The sequence below is a fragment of the Montipora capricornis genome, chromosome 9, assembly GCF_036669925.1.
Source record: "Montipora capricornis isolate CH-2021 chromosome 9, ASM3666992v2, whole genome shotgun sequence".
NCBI classification, from domain to species: Eukaryota; Metazoa; Cnidaria; class Anthozoa; order Scleractinia; family Acroporidae; genus Montipora; species Montipora capricornis.
This window is the reverse complement of record NC_090891.1, coordinates 46,707,063-46,733,562: the sequence shown is the minus strand read 5'-3', so window position 1 is coordinate 46,733,562 and position 26,500 is coordinate 46,707,063. Positions and strand designations below refer to the sequence as shown.

Genomic DNA, 26,500 nt, shown 5'->3' with positions numbered 1-26,500 from the left:
AGTGACCCTGGGGACGAGGTTGTTTGAGACATGAGCATTTCAAGACAATAGATAAAGTGTTTTGTAAATGGCTATCCTCTCGCCTTGGCAATCATAACTTGGCTATAGAGTTTTATTTTGCTAAGTAATAATTGTTTGTTTCGCGTGGTAACTGAACATAGCATCTCTGTTAAACCCACTTCACTATTTATTTAGTTCATGGAGCGGTTTTCAATTGAGCGTCAAAAGTAATTAGGGAATTGCTTTGGCTTTACTTTACTCCACTCAGTTATTGGCTCAAAGTTCTCGCGCCATTTTTTCAACCAATCAGAAGTGAAACCAAAACCAATCGTGGCTCGTGCGTGCACATTTTCCCGCGCTTTGTGTCGGCTACGTGTAATTACTTCGAGTTTTGATTGGTTTGCCGGATTGTCTCAGTCCATTTTGATTGGCCAAAGTAATTACTTTGGTTTTGGTTTTACGACACTCTATTGAAACTCACTCTATTCAATTGCGTCATATTTCAACACTGGCGCCGTTTTACAGTTGGGCACTCAGCTGCCTAGCCTTGGAATGAAACCGAGGTTGCAACTGACCTTCCTCAATCCCAGGACTTTTCTCCGCCGAGAGTTGGGTGGGAAGTAACACCGGGCAGGAAAATCGCTTGATCTGTCTGCTTTTTTCATGTAAATAAGGTATTAAGCCTATGAATATCACGAATTGTGTTCTCAAAGCCTCGGTGCCATTTAAAGGTCTGTTAACTCAGAACACAACTGCCAAATGATCTTTGACGTCATCCTAAAATCACTTGTCAAACAATCTAGCTGTTGGTCAGTTATTCGTATCAAAATAGATCACGTGACGCAAATATTTAAACAAAATTTCACAGCACTTAGATTCTATGGTGAAACTTCTAATTGTGTCTGTCCTCTATCATTGTTTATCACAAAGAAGATCGAAATTCACTGACTGCAGTGCTTACCATGAATGTAAAACGTTGACTTCTAAGCTCTTGGAGAGTACTGGAGAGAATTATACCGCAATGCATTGAAATGAGAGAAGCTTAGAAATTAATAGAAGTTAAGAGAGCGACTAGAAAGGAGGAAATGGTTAGACTTCGTTTAGCTAGTAATATATAACGCGGAATAAATTGAAAGTCGTAGATTTTTTGGCACACCATTGATATGTGCAAGATGAAAAATATCCCATAGGTGAGAATAAGAGTTCCTTTTCCGCATACTGATCTGTTGAGCCAATCTTGCTGTAAGTTGACGGAGTAAACACCGGATAACAAGTATGTCCGTTACCCGTGGAAACAACTTATCTGTCTTTATTCTTTGCATGTGTTAAGCTTTTCGCAAATCAAAGGATATCTTGTCACACAATTAGCGGAAAATGTTGACGTAAAAACAGAAGGAAAGGAAGAGGATTTATGATAAAAACACAGGAAGTAAGGAAGCAATTCGTGCTCATCAAGAAACTTTTTGTTTCATGTAAATGCCTTTAGATAATGTCTTCAAGACTTGTCAAGTTTGCCCCCTATCTCAAAACTTCCCTCACTGAGTGAGGCTATACTAGCAATGCGCCTTGTATAGAAATTATTTATAAATCAAGGTCTGGGTGTTACCTGGCTAGCATTACTACGGAAAAACGTCTCATCCACGAGCAGGAATAGGAAGACGCGCGCGCACGAGCGCACACCTGTGAACGCGCGAGGTGAAACATGACGCTGCATGTTGGGCAATATGTAGATACCCTCGGTCGGTACAGGATTGAATGCAGGTCAATGCAGAAAAGCATGAATATTATTTGATGATGCAGGCATACTCGCAAAAAAAAATCCGTGTGCTTGTAACGGGAGTCGAACCTATCAGAACCTTCCAAGCTCTATCACCGAAAAACAGGTTATTGCGAGACATGCTATTAACCTGGATTCTGTCGACATACATCCATCATACTCGCAGGAGGAAGAATACAATCTTTTAATAAGAACGTCCAGGCTACGAATAACCAAAATATTGAAAAAACATACTAAGAATGTTGCCAAGATGAGAGTCAGTTTAAAACGTCTTTAATTTGCTCATTTGTTTCTTTATTATTGTGAGCAGTCGGTATAAAAAAAAAGCAAAAAAGAATTATACAACTGTGGTGTAAACAGGACAATTAACTCAAATACTTAGAGACATTTTTAACATAACAATGTGGTTTTCTTATTGCATAATACACTGAAGAACAACTCAGTTTGTAGTCGAACTTAGTATACCACACAACTTTGAAGAACAGAACATGTTAAGAACGTTTTCAGGATCAAATCACAAAAAAATAATCACAAGAAAGTTTAACCTCAGCCCCAAAATTGGACGTTCTTATAAAAAACGGAGCGTATCGCAAGATTTTACGATGCCAGAGATCGTGTCTTAAGTTTGGATGGTACAGCTTTTGGTGGTGTTCAATCTTAACTAATTAAAAGAGGAATGAAGGGCAATTGAGGACAATATCTTATCTAGATGTCGCTGAACCCATCCATGCACAAGTTGTTGATACACACTTGTAAGTGATACCTCTGAGTACAATCTTGGCCAGCTTTGTGTTTGTCATTTTTGTCATGCTAAAAGCACGCTAGAAATGTGAACAAGTCAAGTTGAACACTGATTCCTGCCATACCAGACAATTTGTAAGACAAGAAAAATCCTGAAATAAAAGAACTTGTTTATCTTTCTAATAGGCGACATGCAGCTCAAGTTACGTGCGAAGATTCAAACATTTTGGTTTAGAGCTATAGTAAAAAGTATAACATTCTTAAGCTACAATAGTCTGGTTCGACAGAGACCCTCCCCCTCGTCCCGATTTCAAGAAGCTTCAAGATCTACGACCGCTACTTCAGTTTGTTAGCTGTTATTCATTAATTTTTTCTCCCTTATAAGAAAGATTATTTTTTACTAACCGTCAATCAAATTTTTTCCAGTTTTTCCTTCAGTGGATGCAAATTTTTACACACTCCATTCTGAAGAATTGAATTTATTGAACTTAAAAACATGAACGTTTCAAACAGGAAAAAAAAAAGACAGATTGTGTAAATTTATTTTACTTTTAGGAAATTGTATAGCTGCATGACTAATAATTTTAATTTTAAAAATAGAGCTATCAGAATTCAATTCTACAGCAGAAGTTTTCTTTTTTTTTAATTTCATTCAAATATATGCTATTTAGTTCAGCAGCATATCATCTTTAACCGCAGTGGCTAAAACCAGTTTCAAGAAGGTATATAACCTGTTGGCGCGAGAGGCAAACTAACGAGTGGCGAAGCCGCACGGAGAATGGGGAGAGGCGCTGTGACTGGGGTATATTGCACTTCAATGCAATCTTTTGGATCCAAATGAAACACCAAGATGCACCGGCTTATTTTTGTGACTTAATAGGTTACCTTAGCAACAGGAAAGATCTAAAAACACCCTATTTTTTGTCTTTAAACCCTTATATCTCAAAACTGAACAGAATAACCCATTTTTATTGCTTGAAGGTATGCACCCGGCTAAGCTCAGCAAAGAGGAAACACCTCTGAAGAGGGTTTTGAGCTACCTTAACTTTTCTGAAGGGAGCTCTGAATCCACTCCGAATAATGGTAACCTAAATACGTCACAATATTGACAAAATTTTGTGAATCGATAATTATGGTTTCACTATGATGTACGTGGTTTGGTAATACAGTGTTGTAGATTTAGTTTCTTAAAATTTAGCCTTAATAATGTGGAAACTATTCCTGTGGCTTACGGTCTGATCACAAATACATTTAAGCTCCTGTTCTAAGAGTAATCAGAGATTTATCCGGCATGGTCGAGACTTATTTAATAACAAGGAATTCCCGTCTAGACCTCATTTTTGTGTTGCCATAACTATTACCTTAGTTGCTTTTGTTTGGTCAGAAATGCTGATTTTTGAGATGCAGGAATAAATACAAGCTTAGTTTGTTACGTATATGGCTCACCAAAGGATTTTGGTCAAGAGAAACTAAAGCAAACTGAAATGAAAATCACCCGGAACCTTATGCAGGCACTTGTGAGACTGGGCGATAAGCAAACAATCTAAAGTCCGGAAGGACGCCTTAACCGCAGAGAGCGGCTAACTTCGCACAAGACAATCCCTCCCCATGGGAATGGATTATTTTTCCAGTCGTGAATAAAAAATATACTGAACTCGGCGAAAATCAAAGGCCTCAGACAATCACTATATCCCTCAGTTTCTTACCCTTCGGCAGTTATATTATTCACTGTGAGAAAGCACCACTTTGTAAATGAAATAACTGGATCTGGCAAAGGATCTACGAGCTTTTTTACCATACAACACAGTTCCAGAACAGGTGATTGCCGACTAAGCTCCGCTAGTCATCGGACCGTCAAAAACGCAATTTTTACTACTTGAGTGAAAACAAAGTACACTCTAACTAAATATTTCTGCGACACTAAAGCATAAAGGACTGGGGCCTCTACAGTTGAAGTGTAGTACGGGTATGAACTAGTGCTATCATAAGTAACGGTAATAGGACCGAGTCTGTAATCATACGAGTGATGACGAAATTCTAGGCCGACACATCGAAAACTGTTCGTTGCTGTTTGGTCAAGGCGGGTGGAGATGATGGAACTGCGCAGCTTCATAGGATGTGCTATTTATAGCTCAGGTCTTGGCTCTTAGCTCCTACCACAGATGTCTTGTCGAATTTTTCCCCAACAGTTCTCTTTTCAGTCACGTTTTGTTTTGACATCATCCAACAGTAGGTTAACTAATTATAAATTGTCCCCTACAGTTAGTAATTCTGCAGGTGCCTCCTGTTACGTACCCGGCGTCATATAACTTGAGTTGGTTGTAATAGAATGAGCCGATGAGGCAGCTTAATTTTTATTTTACTCAGCTCTTGGTTTCGTTTGAGTTCATCGTGATAAACTTATTGGTCCAGGTTTTCATTCCATTTTCGGATCAGTTTTTAATCGGCGGTTTGTCATTCATCTGACTGACCATCTAAAAATGGCTTTGACCTGTACGTAGCATTCAGTTATAGCAGGCCCGGGAATTTCCGACACCGGGTCTGTTCAATAATCTTACAAAAATGATGATACGAATGCTTAAGAAATGTTCTGTTTGAGACATATGACATAAGACTTCAGGGAACACCAAATCAATTCTTCATGCAAAAAAAAGTTCTCTCATTCCCAGAACAAAATCAATATCTTCCTTGTAACTGAGGATTACACAAATACGATGTTCTCGTTATCTCCCTCCCGCTCTCGTTAACTCAAGCTCTTGTACTTTTCCTATAGAGCAGTTTCCCTTGTGTCTTTATAGACAAAAAAAAAAGAACTCCAACTGTGACTAGACAATTTTGTGGTCAACTTGGGATGTTGTATGTAAAATGACATGAGGTGTGATCAGTTCCCCGAATTGCGAGACTGTTTGTGCACCGATGATAATGACAAAAGTCTTCAAGGTAATATTATTTTATCGACGGAAATGACCACACCGTCCAAAAAAGTCCAATATCCAAAAGAATGAAGACTTTCTCTTCATCACGCGGGCTAAGTTACAAAGTCTTCTAGATTGGGATCCTTGACACAGACCAGTCCATTCCAGTGACAAGTGGCTACTTTTCATCATTATTGCTATGATGAATGTCTTGAACTCAATACCTGGCACGCGCCACGTATAAAATACTGGTTCTGCAACATTCCAATCGTGAAACAATTTCGTTATTTAGCAGACCTAAGTTCCGATTGTACCCCAACTGAGTGCCGTCCTCGCGCATTTCCTATTCTTAGTCTATTATATTTCTTTCAACAGGACAAAGCCCATAAGGTTGTGATTAGTTGCTGCTATTTTGGTACCCGCTTTCTTTTTCCGTGCTATCAACAATTTGATCTTGTTTCAATCAACGCGACCGCGCTCTTGCGCATGAAGCGTTTATCAGCTTGGAAGAACTGAAAGCTTTCGCAAAACGAGTAACCTCTGCTGATTCACTGTGCTGCATAAACGTGATGCATTGGACAAGTTGCGGGTTCAAGATGTAATCGCCATCCAGGAACGCAAAGGGAAATTAACAGAGTTGTTTACTTGTAAGTGACTGCATATTTCTGTTTTCAGTGTCTAGCTTTTCGCGACTATAAGAACGATGATTTTGGTGCATGTGGTTTTCGATATTACCCAAGTTTAAAAGATTCGTAAAAGAATGATTTGGGTTTCAGTTTTTACCGACTTCCATTGCTACTCTTGGAAATTTTGTATTTATGAACCATCTAGAAGCTTCGAAGATTAATAACTTCAAAGACCCTAACAAGGTTTGTAAGGCAATGATCAACGTCTCAACTTACCATCCCATAACCACTTTCGAGCGCGTGACAGAAATTGCTGAAAACTGAAGACAATTACACTGAACCTTTGTGAGTGAGGGGTATTGAGAAGAGCGGTTAAAAGGACCATCGGCCGATCCCATTCATTGGTTTAGTAAATTTGCTGTCTCTTAAATGCTTTAGTTGTTGTTCACGTGCCCAAGACATCGGTTGATTGGTGATTGAAATCAATGAAAGGCAAGCAGTTCTGTTATCGTACTGCGTCAGGTGGTGAACATATTCTCTCTGATTCTCCAAGCTGTGCGTTACGGTCCTAAAAAGTGTCACTCAAATTTTCACTGACTGTGCAATGCTTGAAATTGGTTCTACACTGAGCATACAGGCATCCTAAGAAACAGAATCGTGAAGAAGAGTGAAGTTGGTCAAGTTTTTTTCTTATAGATCAACCCAGCATGACTGCTCATACTTTCGTGTGTGCCATTATATTGTACGATCAAATCCACCTAGTTTGAGCTGCCTTATAAACCGTGCTCTGAGAAGCAGTTGATAGAAATCTTTGCCTTCTTTTTTATTTCCACGCAAACGCAAAAATCCAGTATAAGTTATCTTCCAAACTAAATGAGAGATTGTTTAAATATAAATTATATTTATTGTGATTCGTCAAAATTAATATTCTACAACGCACTGTTTGAAAAATGGCCCATGAAACAAATAAACTTAAGAATTCGAATACGATACCTACCAAAATGAATCGAAAGATTGCTAAAGAGTTGAAAAAAAGTTGTGATACGTCAAACACTTCTACGACGCTTTTTTTGAAAAGTGGCCCATCACGCCTTCACGAAAGTGTTAACAGCCTTTTTAATTCGCAGCGGGGAGTATGGCAGATTTTGTAGACCACAAACCCTGTCCATATTAGTTGTTTATCTCGTTACGGGCATTGCACGAGCCGCACTCGTAAGTGTGTTGATCTGCTCAGCTTTGCCAACCCAAAAGAGCCAAAAAACGTGATGTGGTAACTGGATCGTCCGGGTGATAGTGGTCCTCTGCTAACTATGGCGATGCTTGCTCACTCGTTACATAAACAATCGCACTGAGATGGGAAAGTTGTCAAAACCGTTTACATTAGCGAGAAGTTGCAACTTTTGCGAAAAATGCCATTTTGCATGCGGCATTTTGAGTTTTGCATGGAGCGAGAACTTCAAATTTTCACTCAATCCATAAACTGGAATGGCACTGAGACGCGCCTGAACGTTTTTGACAACGCTCGCACTCTCCTTGTGATTTTTTTGTGGATTAAGTGAAATTTTGCGGTTCTCGCTCCAAAACTCCTCATGAGGATGTCGAAAAGTAGATCAATGTCACCAACACTGCGTCCTTCCTCTGAACAACTCTTTCCTGGACGATCACACTTCATCAAGTTTTGATGACTCTTGCATGTGCGGTTCAAACCATTAGCAAAGGAATCTTAACAGCGTTTTTGCTGGGATTAGTTGGGTTTCACCTGCAAGGCACTTATCGCAGAGTTGACCGGTTTTCAATGAAGGGGCTCTATCCCGCTATTTCACACTGAAGACTAGAGAAACATGAATTCGAGACCTAAAGCCAACGCTTAAATTTTCTTTCAAAAGCCATGTTACACTGCAGGCCTCGGTTGTTCAAAGGCTGGATATATTTATCCAGTGCAAGGAAAAGGATAAGTTACTACCCAAAGTATAAAATCATATTCCACGTTCAAGTTGGACCAGCTTTGGTCAAGTCAGTTTTCGTACACACCCTTTACTTAGGTCTGACTAGAGTGTGTATATTCATGGTTACGTGAGCAAATACTGGAATATTTGCAGATATTGAAACTGCTGGAAATTGTCTTATTCCCGCCGGGACTGAAAGTTTCTGGGGCCTGGGGGGTGTTTGTCGAAAGTTCCGAAACGTTTCGAGCGTATTTCGGGTGACATAAAACGCTTTGTATCTTCAAAAAGGAAACGTTTCAAGCCATGAAACATTGCAATTGTTTTAATCTCTCTGGGCTTGAAAACATGTTCAAAGACCAATTTTTCAGAATAAGCAGATCTTGGTTTCTCGAATTGCTTTCCGGACCCAAAAAGTTTTCGCCGATTTGGAAAGACAGGCCCCAGACATCTAAAGTCGCCTACAAACTAGGACGGAGAAGACGGAAATCAGGCAGTTGTAATCATGCAAAAACAATAGCCAACTTTTGTCAAATTTTAACACGGTGGTTTGGATTATTCATCCCGCTAAAATAGCATTTTGATAATTCTTTGGTTTCTCAGAGTGTTGTTCTTTTTAAACTAAGGTCCAATGAATTTTGACCCAAACCAGCTTTACTGCTTTGGCAATTCGGTTTCAAAAGCTGGACATAGTCAAGTCGATCTGCAATATTTCACGGTTTTCAGTATTTCTAGCGTACCATGCTTCTATTGTTTCATTGTTTCTGTTTGTTGTTCATTTGTTCGATTGCTTTTCGAATCAATCCTAAGAGGTGCAATAATTGCTGCGTACTTTCCTTATTGATTTGCTAACAAGTGTCCCTACGCGTTCGTGCGTTTAAAACACCACAAGATAGCTCTGCTTCTTGGAGGTCGCCCATGAAGATTCCACCCACGGACTCAAAGTGTCCCACCGACACTGCGCCGCAGGAAATGAGTGTTGCACGATGGCTTTTGCATTGATACTCACTCTGGATCGCCCATCCTCTCTGCACACGCCAGGCTAAATTCTGAGTAGTACAGTTACCGAAAGTATTCAGTCTTTACAGATTAGCATACGCCCTGCTATGGGTTTCATAGCCAGAAACTGAGAAAATCCATTTGCCCTTTCTGGGAAGATTTTACACGAAATTTGGCATCAATTTTCGTACACTGTCAATTTTGGGGCCGTTTATACGAGAGAAAATAAGGCGCGGCTTACGTATGACGCGAAAACCCCGGGGGGGGGGGGGAAACTCCCATATGAAACAGACGGGGATGCTCGTCGTCTCGCTTAGGGGTGTAAATTTTGGATTTTGGTCTCGCTTAGGGTGTTCCGGGCAAAGCGCCAATATTTTATGCCACCAAGGTCTCGTTTAGGGTTCCGCGAAGTAACGCAGAATTACGCTAAGAGAAACAAAAGTCAAATTTCCTTTTAAATTTTCTTTTTAGATAAAAGCATTCGATGATTATGCCTTTTTATCATTAAAACTCATTGCGTGTCGTATTTTTGTGTTTTTAAACGGTCTCTTTTAGGGGTCAAAATTTGCTTAAGCCACGCCTAGATTGGTCTCCTTTAGGGGTTAAATTCAAAATTTCCGACGAGCATCCCCGTCTGTTTCATATGGGAGTCCCACCCCCGGGGCGAAAACCCCGTTAAAATGGTACAAAATCTACGCTCACGGCTTTCTCAAGCCGTGGCTTATCCTGGCCTGGGACTTTATACTTGTATAAATAGTTCCTTTCGAGTATGATGTACACCGTGGCCAGAGTAAGCCGCGGCTTATTTTCTCTCGTATAAACGGCTGTAATGTCATTGGACACATGTGTATCGGTCATGCTCACAAAATAGGAAACCGACTCGAAATACTCAGTGCTGCAATATTTTCTAATTCCTTAAAGAACTAACGGGTTTGTGCTCGCTGAAACAGTTGCATGGCAACTTCACCTTTGTAACTCGGCCGGAAACTTGCACTGATTGTGTAGGGCAACCCTAAACATTTGATACTCATCAGTCACTTGTCACATGGTCTCCGACTCGATGAGCGCTTTGGCTCTTCACAGCGTCTCATGTGGTTATTACATAATCGAAGGTTTTTCTTTCGTCAACACTGTTTTAAGAAAAATTCAACTGTGATAACAAAATCTTTGCGTCCCGCATTGTCAACTATATTCGTTGACACATGACAGAGAAGTTGGAAGTTGCACGTGAGTGGAAGCGATTTCCACGCGAGCTAGCAAACTTTCTCCTCTTGAAGCTGTTGGCTGCTCTTCTCCACAAATGCGCTAGCTGGTGAGCAAGATTTCTCACGATGCACCGGCAAATGTGTTATTGACGCCTGGCAAATTTGCTTTTCAAGCTAATTAGCATTGTATCATCGAAAACCAAATTTGTTCGCGATCGCGTCAGATCACGCGCGATCAACGCGCACAAACGGGCGACTCTTAGCATCTCAGCAATGCTGGCCAAATGATTTTGTTGTCAATAGTTTCTCTGTCATGCTGTTTGAGCTCGCGCTCAAGTCACGGACAGGGGACAGGCAGCCAAATGCTTAGGGTCATTGCAGTGATTAATTATTCAAGCTCTGGTTAATAAATTAAAGACAAGAAACCACAGGCAGGAAGTTTAGAGGAAAACAAACACAGCAAAACAAATACAGTCTTCGACACAGAGGAAGTCAAATGTTTCGGTAAACTCTTAGTCACGATATACTGATGCCGCATTCCGGGCCAACTGTGTTGCTCTGCATAACTGCATTTTTGCGCTTACAGAGAATCTGACTGTTACATCGCAATTATGAATTAATCTTTTCCATTCGGACGGCCGTTTAAGACGAACTGACGAAGAGCTTGATTTGTTCAACGAATAGGAAATCAATGAGCAAAGTAAAAAAATAATCTTCTGCCTCTACATATGACAGCTGACTTTTAATGATGTTTATGACCTCTTGAGTTCTAGGAAGCGTTTATACTTAACCCATGACCACACTGTACTTACCCAATAGTTTTGTCTTTACATTGTTAGAAAAAAATGGCTTTATAACTCATTAGCAGGTCTAACTTTTTCGTGCCTCGTTATTTCTCCGGTGTTCTTTGTCGCGAAGTCTTTCTTAGGCTTCTTGGGTGGATGGCTGAGGATCATCTTTACTTTGAAAATTGGAGTTTCTTCCTGCAAAAAAATAGTGTACCCCACTTAGCCAAAGACCCAGCGGACAGAACCTCAAAGAATTTCCGGTTACTGAAAACTTTCAATGAATCACAATTGTTTCATAATAATAGACTCATTAGCTTAAGTTTCGCACAACGAACCAATCGTGGCAAGATAGCCCTATCTTAATTGAGCATAACACAGAACAGAGGTTTGATTGAGTAACATTTCACTCAAAGCTACCTATTTATTACTGAAGTCTAATTTCTTAAAGCAGTGATTGGTTAAGAGAAACAATGCTAAATCTTATGACAAAATCCCTTTGTTCCTCTTTAAAGAATACCAATGACAGATCTTTTTTTGACCTGCCAAAAAAGGACAGTCATAACATTATTATGACGGATAAAATATTCTTCCCTCTTGTTTGCTAACGGGCGCCAGTTCGCTTGGCTTAGCTGTGAAAGCCTTACATGTTCATGGGCATTTCCGGTCAATTCTTGAGTCCATAATTCACTCGGGGTAATCAAACTCACAACCTTAGCTAAGTAAATCTGTTGAGTGTGTGAAGTTTTTAGGCTCCTCTCAACAGATTTAAAATATTTAGCGGCGTTGATCGGATCGGAACTCCACGCCAACCCCTGCTTTCGTCTGTCACTCAACTCCCGCACAAGCGCGCGAGGCGAGATAACTCGAGGCGAGTGTCAAGTTACTGCCTTTTGGCTAATTTTAGCGTATATAGATAAGTTTGATATGAAAGGGTAAATTTGTCTACGCGTGAATGCCTCTTGGCAATAAACATACTGTCACATTTTTTGTTGTTTTTTCCGAAGGTTCCTGACGTTAACACAGGCCATTTACATGACACAAGCCTAAGTGGACCTTCATTCGCCAACACAACTTCTTGGATAGCAAGATACCGTTTGATTCACAGTAAATATGTGAAGGAAGGAAGTGTGATGTGGTGGAATCTTAAGCATTGCTCGTTTCATCACCGCGACTGGAATCAAACAAGTATAGCAGCGAAGCATTACAGCCCAAGCTTAGATTTCCATGTGGTGTTTTTAAATCATTTTCGTGGCCTGGAACATTGAGGCTGGTATTCAGCCGCTACAAACTGTAAACAATTATGTCCACGCGCGCTGTTCAATTCGACTCTGAAGCAAGCAGATCGCTTCCACGAAATGCGACACAGCAGGATTCACGATGCGAGCGTCGCGAAGGCAGAGAGGGGCGAGAATCTAGCAGATCTCGCGGTAGAACTAGTGAAGCAGAACCAACGGAAGTGAGCGTTTCGCATAAAAAAGCGCACGGAAAGAGCAGCGAAAAGGGGATTCAGTCATCACAAATCTCGAAAGCTCGAGTTCACTCTGCTTCTGCTAAAAGCGGCGAGAACTCTCTCCAGACGCTAGAATATGCCCCGTCGACACAATACACCTCTTCGGGAAACACTCAAGACCATTCATCTAAAGCCTCTTCGAGTCTTTACGCCAGCATGCACACGACAGAATTGGGAAGAACGAAGTTTATGGGTAACATTCCAGGGATACCAGCTGCTTCTGAGCAGTCATCTCAGCGAGGTGACTTTGCCGGTTGTACGTTATTTCCGCCCCCTTCGGTTTGCAAGTATGGACAAAATGTAGCTTATCCTACGAGTTCATCTTCCGACTTCAAACCTATGCCTCAAGACTCAATTGACACCACCGATTTCATTTTCCACAAATCTTCAGCAAACAGATACTCTACAGGAGCGCGGAATAAGAGCCAGACTGACACAAAAATGCAATGGAATGCGACCCACGAAAACTATCGTCTTCGCGAAGAGCAAAAAAACAGAACTGTTCCCAGCGAATTCCATCACACGAGAACAAGAGCAGGGCGGCGAGGTAAAGATGGTGTCAATATTGTTTATAATGAGGTAAAATTTTCGGGATCCAATCGGGCGAATATTCCGAGACGATCAACGTCTGCTTCATCTTACTCGGAGTCACCGACAGATAGTCAAGGTTCGTCCACGGAATCGGAGAGCCTCAGCTCATCTGATGCTGCATCTATCAAACGCAAGCGGCGTATTAGGCGAAAGCCGTCTAATAAGTCGATTGGCTCAAGTATTTATGGTGAGGACAACACTAGCGAATCGGAAAATCAAAGTGTTGGCGAGTTATCAGCATCGGACAACGCGAACTCCTACAGGAAACGGAGGACGCAGTGTTTACGCGAGAAGGACGATATGGGGTCTGTTGTTGGCCTAAAGGAGCACCGGAGTACCCTAAATAGGCTTAGGTCGAGTAGTTTGACATCTGTGAGTTCTTTGGAAGGCGCAGGAATACATGGAGATCATCCCTCCAGAAATCCCTCGCCGCAGTTATCTCAAAAAGGTTCCAGTATAGCCAAGGTAAAAAAGATCCAAATTCGGTCGTTTACTTCGTTTGCTGATTGTCAGTCATACATGACATACATGTACAACAAGGAAAATCTTCCTCAGAGGCGAAGATCCACGGAGGAAAGAGCTGAGCCATTTAAAATGGAAAAATCCAGATCCCCTATGTCAAGACAAGGGACAGAGTCGCCTTCCCTGTCTAGAAGTCCATTTGGTCTTAAAGCAAAGAAAGGGAGTAGAGAATTACTTTCCAGTGACAGTGAATGCAACTTTGCCTCTGATAAAGAGCACTCAACTGCCCAAGGAAGCAGCGTCATGTTAGATGAGCGAGTTGGCCAAGACCAGGTCAACCAAGAAAGCAAATCTGGTGCGTGTTACCCAACTGAGACCAGAGAGTCCAGATTGAACCAAAATCCTACCAATGAACTTCACACCAATTCTTGGAGTGATTTTGTTCCCATAAAAGTTAGCAGTAGAACAGGCAATAATGAACCCAATTTAAGTGTCATAACGCAGGTTGCATTTGATGAGGATTCAAGGTGTGAGAAATCAGATGTTTTGATACAACCTGTGGCTAGAAATAGCCACAATCGACCTTTGTCTGTTGTCCAGGAAACAGATGAATATGCAGATATTACACAGGATGGGGATTGTTATAGAAATGAACATGTTGAAAAAATTTTGAAAAAACCACATTTTAGGACATATGAAGCTCGAAGGTCCCCTCCCTCTGAAGACAGGAATGCATCCATTTCTTCTCTTCGGAGATTATCTTATGTTAAAGCTCAAACAAACTCTGCTACTGTACCTGGTGATTCTCCTGATGAAAAGGATCAGAAGGATATGAATTCCAATTATTATGAATCATTGTCTTCTGGCTTTTCACCTTTATATTCTGAGAATTCTACCTCCAGGATTTACAGGATGGAAGTTAGCAATGAGACAAAGAGAGTACTTGAAGAGTTTGATCCAAAACCTACAGTAACATCACCAATAGCTGAAGTTGACTTGATAAGTTTTGAAGATGAGAGTGTTGAGCGAAAACAACCTGTCAAAAAGAGGACAAAGAGAATTATACGACCCAAAATACCAACAATTTTGGGTGGTGAAGAAGAGACTGAGAGAAATACTAGCAAAGCAGACCTGCCAAACTTGGAAATAACTAGGAGTGTTTCTGAGAAGAATGAAGTTTCTTTTAGCACAGGTAAGTTCTTTACTTATTATAAAGAAAGTCCAGTAGAACCTCTCCTCTGGGACACCTCGATTCAGGGGACACCTACCCAGGGGCCCATATTTCTCAAAAGTCCCGCAAACTTTTTGGGCCTAAAAAAACATTTCTAAAACAGCCAACTGCTTGTTTTGGAAAGCCGATCTTTTAACATTTTTCCAAGGAAACAAAAGAAAAAATGACTCTTAAATCCTCTCTGTTCTTGAGATACAAAGGGAATTGTGACACTTGAAAATGGCCCTTAAATTTTGGGGACTTTCAAGAAATGGGCCACTGGTCCTGAGGGTGTCCCTTGAATGGAGATACAAAATTTTTGCCCCTTGTGAAGTCTTAGTACACCTTTTCTCATCCAGAAAGAGGGGTATTTGTGTGTCACAACGGAGTTCACCATAAGGAATATTTGTGGGTACACCTACGTACAGCTCACTAATGTAAATGCCTTTGCAGATCTCTTTGTTAAACATTATTCAAAGAATATTGTTAAAAGCTACCATTTCAGTATCTTCATTGCTATTATCAAGACTATAAAGTAGCAAATTATAAGACATGTATAAAATTAATACCAGTTTTAGGTGTCTACGCCCAGCCTTAAACAATATGCAACATGACTCTGTTTGCATGTTTGTGCATTAGCAAATAATATTTCTTCTGATGATGTTGTATATGTTGTCGTTTCAAAATTTTCTCTTGGTTCAAACTTGTTCAAACCAGTTCAATGTTGATTTTGATTTTCCATTGTTTCAGATTATGATAATGATATTAGACAAGAAAAATCAAGATTGAACTGGTTTAAAATTATTAAACCAAGAAATAGTTAAACCACAATGTAATTATATATTGAACTTAAAACTTCATCAGCAGGTCTCCAAAATTCCAAGACCTTTAAAGTACAAAAGAAAACTATAATTTAGAACAAAAAGTTTTGAACGTGATGATTATGTTTTATGATGGTTTTAGGTTGGTAAATAAGGAAGATATCCCTTTTGTGAAAGAGGATGTTCATCCTATGAAAATAATATTCAAACAAAAAAAAACTTTGTGTAAAATACTCTCTCATGTTCCTTAAAATTTACACAGAATCCATTAATATTTTACACAATCATAATTAAGAGAAGATGAATTGTAATTATTTTGTCCTAAGGTATGTTCAATGTCTTTTAGGATCCTGTTTGACCAAAATTTAACTTCCTTGATGCATTTGTGCAAAGTGTATGATACAGTTACTGAATGAGTAATTTTGCCTCAATATCATTGAACTTTTGTGGGAAAACATCTTTTTGATCATTAACTGTCACATTTTCAGTAACATGGGTAGTGAATCCTTCATTCTAGATTTTCCCACGGCATTTGACTCAATTTAAAAAGCCATAAATTGATTTGCATTAAACATGCCTTTTAGGAGTCAACACTTCATGATGTTACTGTGTAGTGTTTAGGAGTTAATTATTGCTGTTTAATTTTATTTAATGATATGTATACAGACAAGTGGATTTCAAGTTAGTGTTATTTTTAATGTAAGCTAGCCTTTGTTCAAGGGTGAAATTTTGCTCTTATGCTCTTATGCTGTAGCTTTTGATTAGGTCTTGTTAACTGTGTTTGTTAACTGAAGCTTTAAAAATGATGACATAGTGGTGTTCCCCAATGAACACAGTTCAGGCTGGCTTGGGAGTTAAAGGGTTAACTAGAAAAGGTTAAATTTGCTGTGGCAAAGTAAATTTCAGTTGCATAAATAGAAATTGTTGCATGTCACTACTTTATCCACAGATTAAAAGTTTTAGTGAAGCATACTAAGGAAGCAGCTTTAAAAAAATTAATGTTAATTATAAAAATTTAAAGTTTGAAGAGATGCATATAATAACATTGAGGAAGAGTCCTTAATGAAGGGGCCACCTTGTTAAACCTATAAGTCCATTTTGTTTTAACTTTTTGCATTCTTGTCTTTTTACTTCTTGACATATAATACAGGAATGTTTGATGGCTCAAAGAGGGATGGCATCATTGTTTGTGGCAGTGATGAAGACTGCACACCACAAGCAACCTCAGAGGTTGAAGACAATCAGGCAGTTGGTGTACCACATTATGACTGCCGTAACAAAAACAAGGTTCAAGCTGATTCTTTTCATGATAACAAAAACAGTGAGTCTCTTGAAGAAATAAAACAAAAATTTTCACCCAGAAGGAGACTGCAGAAGAGGGCCTCTCTACCTGTGATTAAAACTGAACTTTACAAAGATGATTCTAAGGCACTGGTAACTGAAGATCCACCAAAACTAGATACAATAAAAATCCTTGAATCACCATCATTGCGGAAAGCAGAAACCCTCGGTGATCTAAGTTTAAACCAGGTTCCACACAATCTTGAAGACCTTTCATTTAGTGGCACTGATGGTGAGGAGTTTGTGTTTTTAGAGGACAAAAATGTGGAAAGCAGCAGCTCTGTTCATGGGCCTATTCCCTCGCCAAGTCCAAGCCAAATTAGTTTTGATGCATTGTCCTTGACAACAAGTGGTTTCAGTGAGGCGCATTCTGACCAGGTCAGCACTGGGGATCTTAATGTAGAATATGATATTTTAAATGTGGATGCAACGTCTAACGGGAAATCTGTAGATGATGCTTGGAGGTCCCAAAGTGATCCTAGCCATGGGATTCAACTTGAAAACACTGTTGCAGAGCTTCAAGCTCATCGCAACAGCAACAGTGAACCCAATCTCTCGGGAGAAAAGCTAAAAGAGGAATCTGAGCAGTTGGCAAAGAGGGTGAATGGTGGGAATCAAGGAGAGTCACCCCATAAAATTCGTGTCCTTGATGACGACAATGATGAAGATAAAGAAAGTGAATTAAGCCCAGACGATGGTTGTTATGAACTTGACAAACCTGAACGCTGTGCCAAACCAGTTCAAAGAGCCAACTCGGCACCAGCACCTACCACGTCATCATCACCAAGGACACAGCGAATAGCCAATTCCTTTGCTGTAGAAAAGGCTCAAGTCAAACTCAACAAACTTGCAGCCATGGAGACAATTGTTGAAATGCCAAATTCTGAACCTTCTCTTCAGGTATCAGAAAAGGTAAAACTTGAGAATAAGAGAAGCTCATCATTAGAAGGGAGTTGCAAATCTCCTACAAGCGGAATGGCGCAAGATGATAAGAGAAAGTCATCACTGCCTAAAGATTCGGGAAAAACACAGAAATCAAAGCATGTAAGTAATAATATTTTAATTAAGTTATGCATGGTCTTTTTATTCATTTGCTATTTCCTCTAAGTACCAGTAACGAGGACTGTGTATTCTGATAAAAGAACTTAAAAGGTGGACTGATTGTTTGTACATCTGGAAATAAAAATTAATGGTCGGCAGTCAAAAAAAGCTCTAAGCTGACACTTTTTCCTTTCAAGGATTTTTACATTTGCTTCAGTTTGATGTCATATGAATATTAAATTTTATCCCTTGGCGTGGCCACTGCTGTTACCTAGATTCTTTGAACAGAACAACAACAACAACTTTGTTACCCTTTTCAGTGAAATCCTAGTGAATATCAAACGTTTTTTTTTTTAGATCTTGCATTATTTTATTTGAAAGCAGTTGCTTTGCAAGTTTCTTGGGGTACACAGGATTTTAAAAATTAACACTCTATAAAATGAGAGTTGTGGCCCTATCTTAGGTTTTAGTCTACAGACTCGTATGTTTGATTAAGCAACATTAAATGTCAGGTTAGGATCTAACATGTATTAAATTATTTTAAGATTTTACATGGTATCCTCCTTATGCAGTTTTCTGTTTAATATACAGTCTTTACCCAGGTTACATAATACATGTACATAACTAGGGATTCATTCAGTGAAAGCTGATTAAATCGCTGTGCCTTTAGAATGGCTTACCTAATTGGAACAGATGATATTTGTCATGCTGGATTAGAATGTTTTGTCTCCTGGGCTGATAAGACCAGATAATTGTATTGAGACAATTTGTTGATGCCACAAAGAAAAAAAATAGTTCATTGTTGATTTATTGGTTCAATTATTATCAGAAGTTTGGAAATGTTTTGTTCCCACAATTCAAGTTGGAACTTTTATAAAGAATTTGTGATGGTAGGGTTACGAACAACAAAGAGGAAATAATTATACAGTATTTGTGAAGTAGTTTCGTGACCTAGGCTTGCCTGATAAAATCTAAAAGCAACAGTGGCTGATTTGTTCAATAATTCCCTTCATATCAATGCTGGAGGTCAATTTTCACAAAAGTTGGTCATTCATTAAATAAAGAAGTCAAATTAAATGCAGAAATAGAGGTGCTTTAAAGCTGCAGAATATTTAAAATTTGAATACGAGTATCCTGTATATACTTCTATCAACTACTAAACAGGTGAAATAGTGATATCAGACTCTGTGGAAGCAGGGTTTACCCAAACAGACATTGAACAGATGTGGGGACTTGGTTTATGTCTTAAGATAGCAGAGCCTTACAGATAACTTGGTTTACGTGATCCCCCAGACTGTTCACTTTCCATTACTTTTCTGGCCACTATAAGGTAGTCAGTTATAACAAAAGCTGATTTCAATGCTCACTGGTTTCTCTGAGAAAATAGGTATAGCTTGCTACAAACTGATTTCTGGTGAAGTTAATACAGGATAAACAACTCTGCTTTGTTACTGATTTTAAGATATTATTAAGTTTTCATTTTGGTGTCTGTGATTGGTTTTGTTGCTGTTGTTTTTTCCCTGTTCTGAACTGTATTATTGATGTTGTCGGTAATGTACTTATGAATTAAGAAATTTTGCTACTCATTTAAAAGGCCTTTCACAATGACAAGGAATGGTATTTTTTTTAGATATCCTCTGTCATTACAGAGATATTCAAGTCTTGTTAAGTGCCACAAATAGGTCAAGAATGTGGCTAAATAACAAACTTGCCCTGGCAGGTCTAAAACACAGGTTACTTTTGACAGGTCACCTTTTGGAAAGTAACCCCAAACCCCTCAAAACTAGGCTAGGCAGCCTAAGGTTAGCCAAATTGAGGGTTTTGGGTTACTTTCAAAAAGGTAAAAAATAGTGACCTGCAATGAGTGACCCTTCAAAAGTGACCTGTGTTTTAGACCTCACCAACTTGCCCATATAATACATGGTTTCACTTGGAAGCAATGAATATTATTAGGAATGCAAAATGGCACCAATCTGCAGACTTCAATTTTTTAATCTCTGCACCAAATGCGTAGATTTGTATCCAGATTAGGAGAGACGGCCTGCTGTTCTTAAAACACAAGGCTCATTGTGCAGAATCGAAGATTCCCCCTAATCTCACCGGGACAGAATATTGTTTTATTTAGAAATAAAGAAAAGGCAGTTTAGTATGAACTAAGGCAAGAAGCAAGCCGCTGCCATTTGCCATAGCAATAACACATACAAATCCAAGTTCATTAATAATTCATCAAGGTGATGCCCAAGTCAAATTCATACCACTGTAAAATGTTAATGCAGTGCAAATGTTACCCAATATTCTGTATCTAAATTACAAAATGCTCACTCTGTAGTTTAAATAATACTCACGAACGTCATCAATCACATTTCTTTCATGCTTTAGATTTGCAATAGAAAAGAAGAGGAGCCTTAACTGCGGCTCAGTTATGTTATAAATATCCTTAGAGGTTGCCTGCCTTGAAAGCCCGGGCCTTGCAATAATATTTTTAAGCTGCAAATGTTTTCAAAGTCAAGGGAATGTTAGAGATGAAAAAGACACATGTATGTCCAAATTGGAAAAAACAATACCAAGTTAAAATTTATTGTACACTACAGTTGTAGTGTACCGGGAGGCGCGGTGGCCTCGTGGTTACAGTACTCGACTCCAGATTGAGTGGTCCGGGTTCGGGTCCTGGCTGGGAACATTGTGTTGTGTTCTTGGGCAAGGCACTTTACTCTCACGGTGCCTCTCTCCAGTGACCCAGGTGTGTAAATGGGTACCAGCAAAATGCTGGGGGTAACCCTGCAATAGACTAGCATCCCATCCAGGGGTGGAGTAGAAATACTCCTAGTCGCTTCATGCTAATGAAACTGGAGATATGTACCAGCCTGATGGGCCTTCTGGCTCTTAAGCAGAGACTTGACTTTACTTTAATTTTACAGTTGTATATTAATATCATCAATACCTTTTTCAGGATCTCAGAGCTCATGTGGTGAAAAATTTGCTGGATACAGAAGTGTCATATGTACAGAATTTACAATTTCTTGTGTCGGTATGTATGTTTTTCAGCCCACCTGCAATTTATGCAAATTTACATGTAATAGGGTTTTTAGAAAGACATGATAATTGGAAAACTAGATAGTATAGTTTTGCTTGATTTTGTCTATTTCCTTTTTTTTTTTGTTTGCTAAAAAGAGAGCTTTTCAGTCCCAGAATCTCTGATGCAAAATTGCACAGGTCTTTCACAGTGAACAAAGCATGGAGATTGTACAACTAGACTCATTTAATTTCCCTGTATATGATTGGACAGTGAGGTGATTATAAGTATTTTCTTATGTCTTATTGTTTACATTACAATTTTGGAGCTTTTTATTCTTAACTGTGTTTTGGACAATGGAAATAAAGAAGGGCATTAGTAATACTGTAACTATGATACTGTAACAATAGATTGACACTTCAAAAAATTTCCTTGAAGTTTTGACCGGTACTTGGTTTTCATTGTTATTCTTTTTGGGGAATGTACATGTTCTCATTAAAATGAGAAAAGAAACTTCCATCTCCCTACTAGTTAAATGCCAAAGAAACAAAATACACCATGTACCAAAAATCTCATCAGGCTTGCAAACTTCGGAAGGTGGAATCCAAACAATATTGTTGTGCAAATTAGCCATCAGTTAAATTGGATGGTCATGCATGCAGTCATGTGAAAGCTGAAACGTGCTACAAGGCTCCGGAAGAATGCAACATGCAGAATCTCATGCTCAAAGCTCATTGGAATTTTTGTTACAGAAACAAAAAATTACTGTTACTTTATTGTAAGGCAAGAATTTGTGGTTTTGCTGGATAGTGTATTCAGTCTATTGAACATATAATTTGCTATTTTAGCAAAAATTAATGTTTGTTTCTAGGTGGTCATAGTTATTTAGTTTCCATTAGAGAAGGAAACAGGTCTTATCCTTATTGTCTTTGAATGTTTCAATTTCCTGTTTATATACCTTCCTGTTCACTACTGACTTTGTGTTGAAATTGTAATAGGGTTACCAACTTGAGTCAATATTTGCTCTGAATAAAGATTCAAGTCTGTTAGCTGTAATGCAAAACAGAACCCTCATATTTCTGAATGCTCAGAAAGTGTGGGTTTTCTTGTAAAACCATCCAAGACAAAAGCACCACACATTGTTTTTCGAGAATCACCCTGAAATCTTTATCTTTATTCTTCAACTCAATGGCTCAATGGTATTTGAATAATCACCTATCCAGACCCTGTTGTACAGTACATTAAATTTTGTTGGCTACATATTTTAAATTTTGAATGTTTTAGATTACATGTACATAAAAAAAACATCACTGATTCAGGCACTTCGAAAAAACGTTTTGTCCTCATTTTTAAAGCTGTTTTAAGTGTTAGTCCACTGAACCATAATCAATGTAATGGTGAAAGCTACATGTAATTCAAATGTATTCCTTTTAACGCTTGTCCTCACTGTCAGTAAAATGTACACTAATGTAATGAGAACAAAACTTCACACTTGGTGTTGCAAGTATTTGGAGTGAAAGGTTACAGGATGATGCCTGAAGCACATTAGACTAATAAATTATAACAAATGAAGAAAGCTGTTTGACATGACTGTATGAAAGTGGATAAGTTAGTATTTAAGGAATGTGAGATTTTTTCACCCTCATTGATTGGAACCCATTCAAGCTTGGGACTCACATTTATGTGGTTTTGCAAGTTCTAGGATTAACAACAGCCTGTGTCAATGACTTTCCACTACTCATGTTTTGCAGCCATCCACAGTGAACTTAAATTCCATATCGGGGAATTAAGGACAATTTTTATCAAAAGGTAGATGAGGAACAACCCAGGCAGATATGGTGAAAATCGTATAATAATGAAATATTAAATAATTTTAATCTGTTTCATCAGAGTTATTACAAAGCCCTGAAGAAGCAAGACAATGCTGGAATAGTGGAGCCAGCGCAAGTAGATGAAATGTTTTACCAAATTCCTGAAATTCTCCTTTGTCACGAGTTCTTTTTGAAGCAGCTACAGGCTAGAGTGAATGAATGGCATGACAAACAAAAGATTGGGGACATCTTTGTTTCTTCGGTAAGAACACTTTTTTTATGAGTTGCAAGAATTAAAAGTGGAAGTAAGTTTCTTACTTAATCCTATCATAGTTACTAAAACAAGAAATGACCTACAATGAGCTACAATGAGAGCTCTGCAATGATATACAATGAGCTACAAGGATAGCTCTGCAATGATATACAGTGAGCTGCAATGACCTACAGTGATCTACAATGACCTATAATGAGCTGCAATGACTTACAATCAAAGAGAAAGGCAAAAAAGCTAAGATCGTGGTAAAGAGTTTGGTGCGTGGAAAACATCCATTGTGCATTGTCATGCAACTCTTTTATTCCATTGCATGACAGCCCAAATGACGACAGCAATTACACATGTGGCCTTGAAAGCAGAAGACCCTTGGATGGTTTTCCTTTGTTTTAAAGCGTAACTGAAAATGTACAAATATCAAGGCTTTGCTTGACAATGATAAAATCTTAATTAGAGCAGGAAAAAATGACCAGAAGATTATAAATAAGTTATTCTTCCCAGAATGTTTTGTTTGGTTTAGAGTGTACAATGAAAATTTTCAACTTGCACAGCAACGAAGTTTGGTTGGTTCAAAGCGCAGAGGGGAATATTTTTGACCTTTGTACTGCAAACATGCTCTAGTGCCCTCAGAGCTGCAAATTATCTTTTATTTTAGCTCGTTACAGGTCATTAGCTAATTTTAGCGTAATATAATGTACCTCATTGTAGGTCATTGTACACTGTACATGTAGCTCATTGTAAGCCGTTGTGGGTCACTGTAGCCCATTTTAGGTCATTGTAGATCATTGTAGGCAATTGTAGTAGGTCATTGTAGATCATTGTAGGCCATTGAAGTAGGTCATTGTAAATCATTGTAGGCCACTGTAGTAGGTCATTGTAGGTCATTGTAGATCACTGTGAGTCATTGTATGCCATTTTAGATCATTGTAGAGCTCTCATTGAAAGTCATTGTAGGTCATTGTGGATCATTGTAGGTTATTGTAGATCATTCCTTTTTTTAGTAACTACGTAAATCCTGTACTTCAAGGGCAGGGTGGAATAAAAAGAATAACAGGACACAAGCAAAACGAGGTCATATCTACTATTAGAAAAGTTTATTTACCAAGGCTAGAGATCCTACCTTGCACTGTATGTAAGAATTTTATGTGAATACTCTCTTTTTTTAATCATTGCTAGTTCACCAAGTGTTTTCTCGTGGATGCCTACAGTGCATTCATTAATCATTTCCTACAAGCTAGAGCAGCCGTCAGGGTAGCCACAATGTCCAGACCAGCTTTTGTGCGGTACATGGAGGTATGATATAACAGTTGCAACTATCAGAATAAAAATAATAAGTTCATTTCATTTGATGTAAGAGACAATGCCCATGGAGAGTCAGCAAGAAGACACCAAGTCCCTTACACAGGTTGACCTCTGAGCTTTTACCTGCCCAATCATGAAATACCACAGAGGACACAGTACAACACTGGGAACTCCATGCCCTACACTTTGCGAATAGTGTGTGTGTGTGTGTTCTTTTACATCCACAGTGTTGTGACCGTTGAAGGGATGTGAGATGGGGCATATGGTGTTGCTATCGTCCTTATCTGAGAATACTAGAGAGTGTAACCATTTGCATATGTCATTATGAAGGCCGCACTTTCTCCCCAGTTATTTAAAGACCCCAATTGTTGGTCTGGCTGGAGTTTTTGATCCCATGACCTCCCGCAGAGTAGCCCGATGCTCGACCAACTGAGCCAACCGGTCGGCAGTCCATGGTCTCTGTCCAATAAGATGATTTTTAATACTAGTCAATGGAGAACCCCCTAGGGGGCAAAAGGGTTGACAGTACATGTAAATGTTTTTTTCCTTAAAAAAATTAGTATTCAAAAGAAAATCAGTTTGTTTAACAGGAGTGGAACTTACAAGTACAGTAGGAAGTAGAAACTCCACCATTAGACAATACTCAGGGTTGATACATTTTCAATCAAGATTTCACAGGATTGCTTTTCTCCTTTAGCAATGCTCCAGGGATCACAAAGAAAAATTAACTCTACAAGACTTGATGATCATGCCAGTTCAAAGAATCCCACGATATGAACTGATACTGAAGGTACAGCCTACACAACTGCTTGAAATGCATTTGCACACTTTCATTCCAAATATAAATCTCCCCATCCAAAGCAAACATGTTAGCATTGCTACCTGTGCAAGCCATGTACGTAAACTTGGCAGAACTAGCAGTAACGTGGACCCACGACCGTGACAGGCATAGGTCTATTGTCGATTTTCCGTCACAAACTGCTTTGCCATTCCTGTTTTCAAAGTAATTTTGCACTAAAAAGCAGTTTGAGAGGTAAAATTAAGAATAGACCAATGCCTCTCACTTTGTAGCAGTTTGATTTTTGAAAAGGCTCTCTATTATTTACAATTACTTTCTCGTTGCTGCTCTTGTAACATGCCTCTTGCTCTTGCTCTTGCTCTTTTCGTGCATTTGAAGAGGAGAATAGAGAATTACCACACCTCCAGAATTTTAATAAAACTACTTGCATGTATGCTGGAATGTTCAAAGTGTTGTATTCACTTCGGACCAAATTTTATTTGGTAATTATCAGGGTTCCTAGTTTACAATTTCTTGGTTTAACTGCCTTTGCAATCCATCATGAGGTCGTACAGTGAGTGGCTTACTTAGGATGCAATCAGCCGAAAAGTCACTGGCTTTGGGAAGATTGAATTACTTTTGAAAGAAGTCTTTGCCAGCAAATTATTTGCGAAAAATCAACCAGGTCTTCACTTGGAATCATGTGATTCTTTCGATCCCATGATGCTATACGAGCCTAAATTTGTCAAACAATCTGTCACTGCATCCGAGTTTTTAGCCGGCAAAGTGTGAAACTGGGGTGTTATGATTGTCGATACCTTTCTGACCATCATACATGCAAGTTTCATTAAAATTTTGGAGGTGTGGTAATTTTCCATTCACCTCTTCAAACGCATGAAAAGAGGTGGAATTTTTGCTAGTTAAGTTGAGGAAAAAACTTTATTAGCAATTAGGCATGTTACAAGAGCAGCAATGAGAAAGGAATTGTAAACAAAAAGAGACTTTTCGGAAATCAAACTGTAGAGTTCTGTACATTAAATTTTGACCCCAATAATGTGCCATATCTCACCTCAAATCACGTCACATCACGGTCATGGGTCCAAATAACTTTGTTCGTCTTGCCCGGCACATAAGAAACAAAATTGTGAGGTAGGTAAGAATGGAAAAACATGTTTGCTTTTGGTGGGGAGATTAATATTTTAGACAGAGAATACTGTGTATAAGTTGCACTTGTAGATAAGCTGCACCCCCAAATTTCAAACATGATTTTGAGAAAAAAATAAAAACTTGAAAAAAGCACTCTGCCAAAAAAGTTGTTTGATTGTTTGTGATGAACTTGCTGAAATCTAATGCAG

The 26,500-nt window shown here is 38.9% G+C and overlaps 1 protein-coding gene across 2 annotated transcripts in view; it reads left to right on the top strand.

The window, feature by feature from the left end:
- LOC138015098 (uncharacterized) overlaps window positions 1-26,500 on the top strand; it is a 44,485-nt gene that overhangs the window by 3,745 nt on the left and 14,240 nt on the right. The window contains exons 2-8 of one of the 2 annotated variants that reach the window (XM_068862017.1): window positions 5,809-6,080; window positions 11,999-14,749; window positions 16,739-17,973; window positions 20,921-20,998; window positions 22,874-23,056; window positions 24,242-24,358; window positions 25,065-25,157. In XM_068862017.1, the coding sequence (XP_068718118.1) occupies window positions 12,295-14,749; window positions 16,739-17,973; window positions 20,921-20,998; window positions 22,874-23,056; window positions 24,242-24,358; window positions 25,065-25,157 (4,161 nt within the window). In that variant the 5' untranslated portion in view covers window positions 5,809-6,080; window positions 11,999-12,294. Of the gene's footprint in view, window positions 1-5,808; window positions 6,081-10,947; window positions 11,863-11,998; window positions 14,750-16,738; window positions 17,974-20,920; window positions 20,999-22,873; window positions 23,057-24,241; window positions 24,359-25,064; window positions 25,158-26,500 lie in introns of those variants that run through there. The other variant, XM_068862018.1, reaches the window with a different exon arrangement.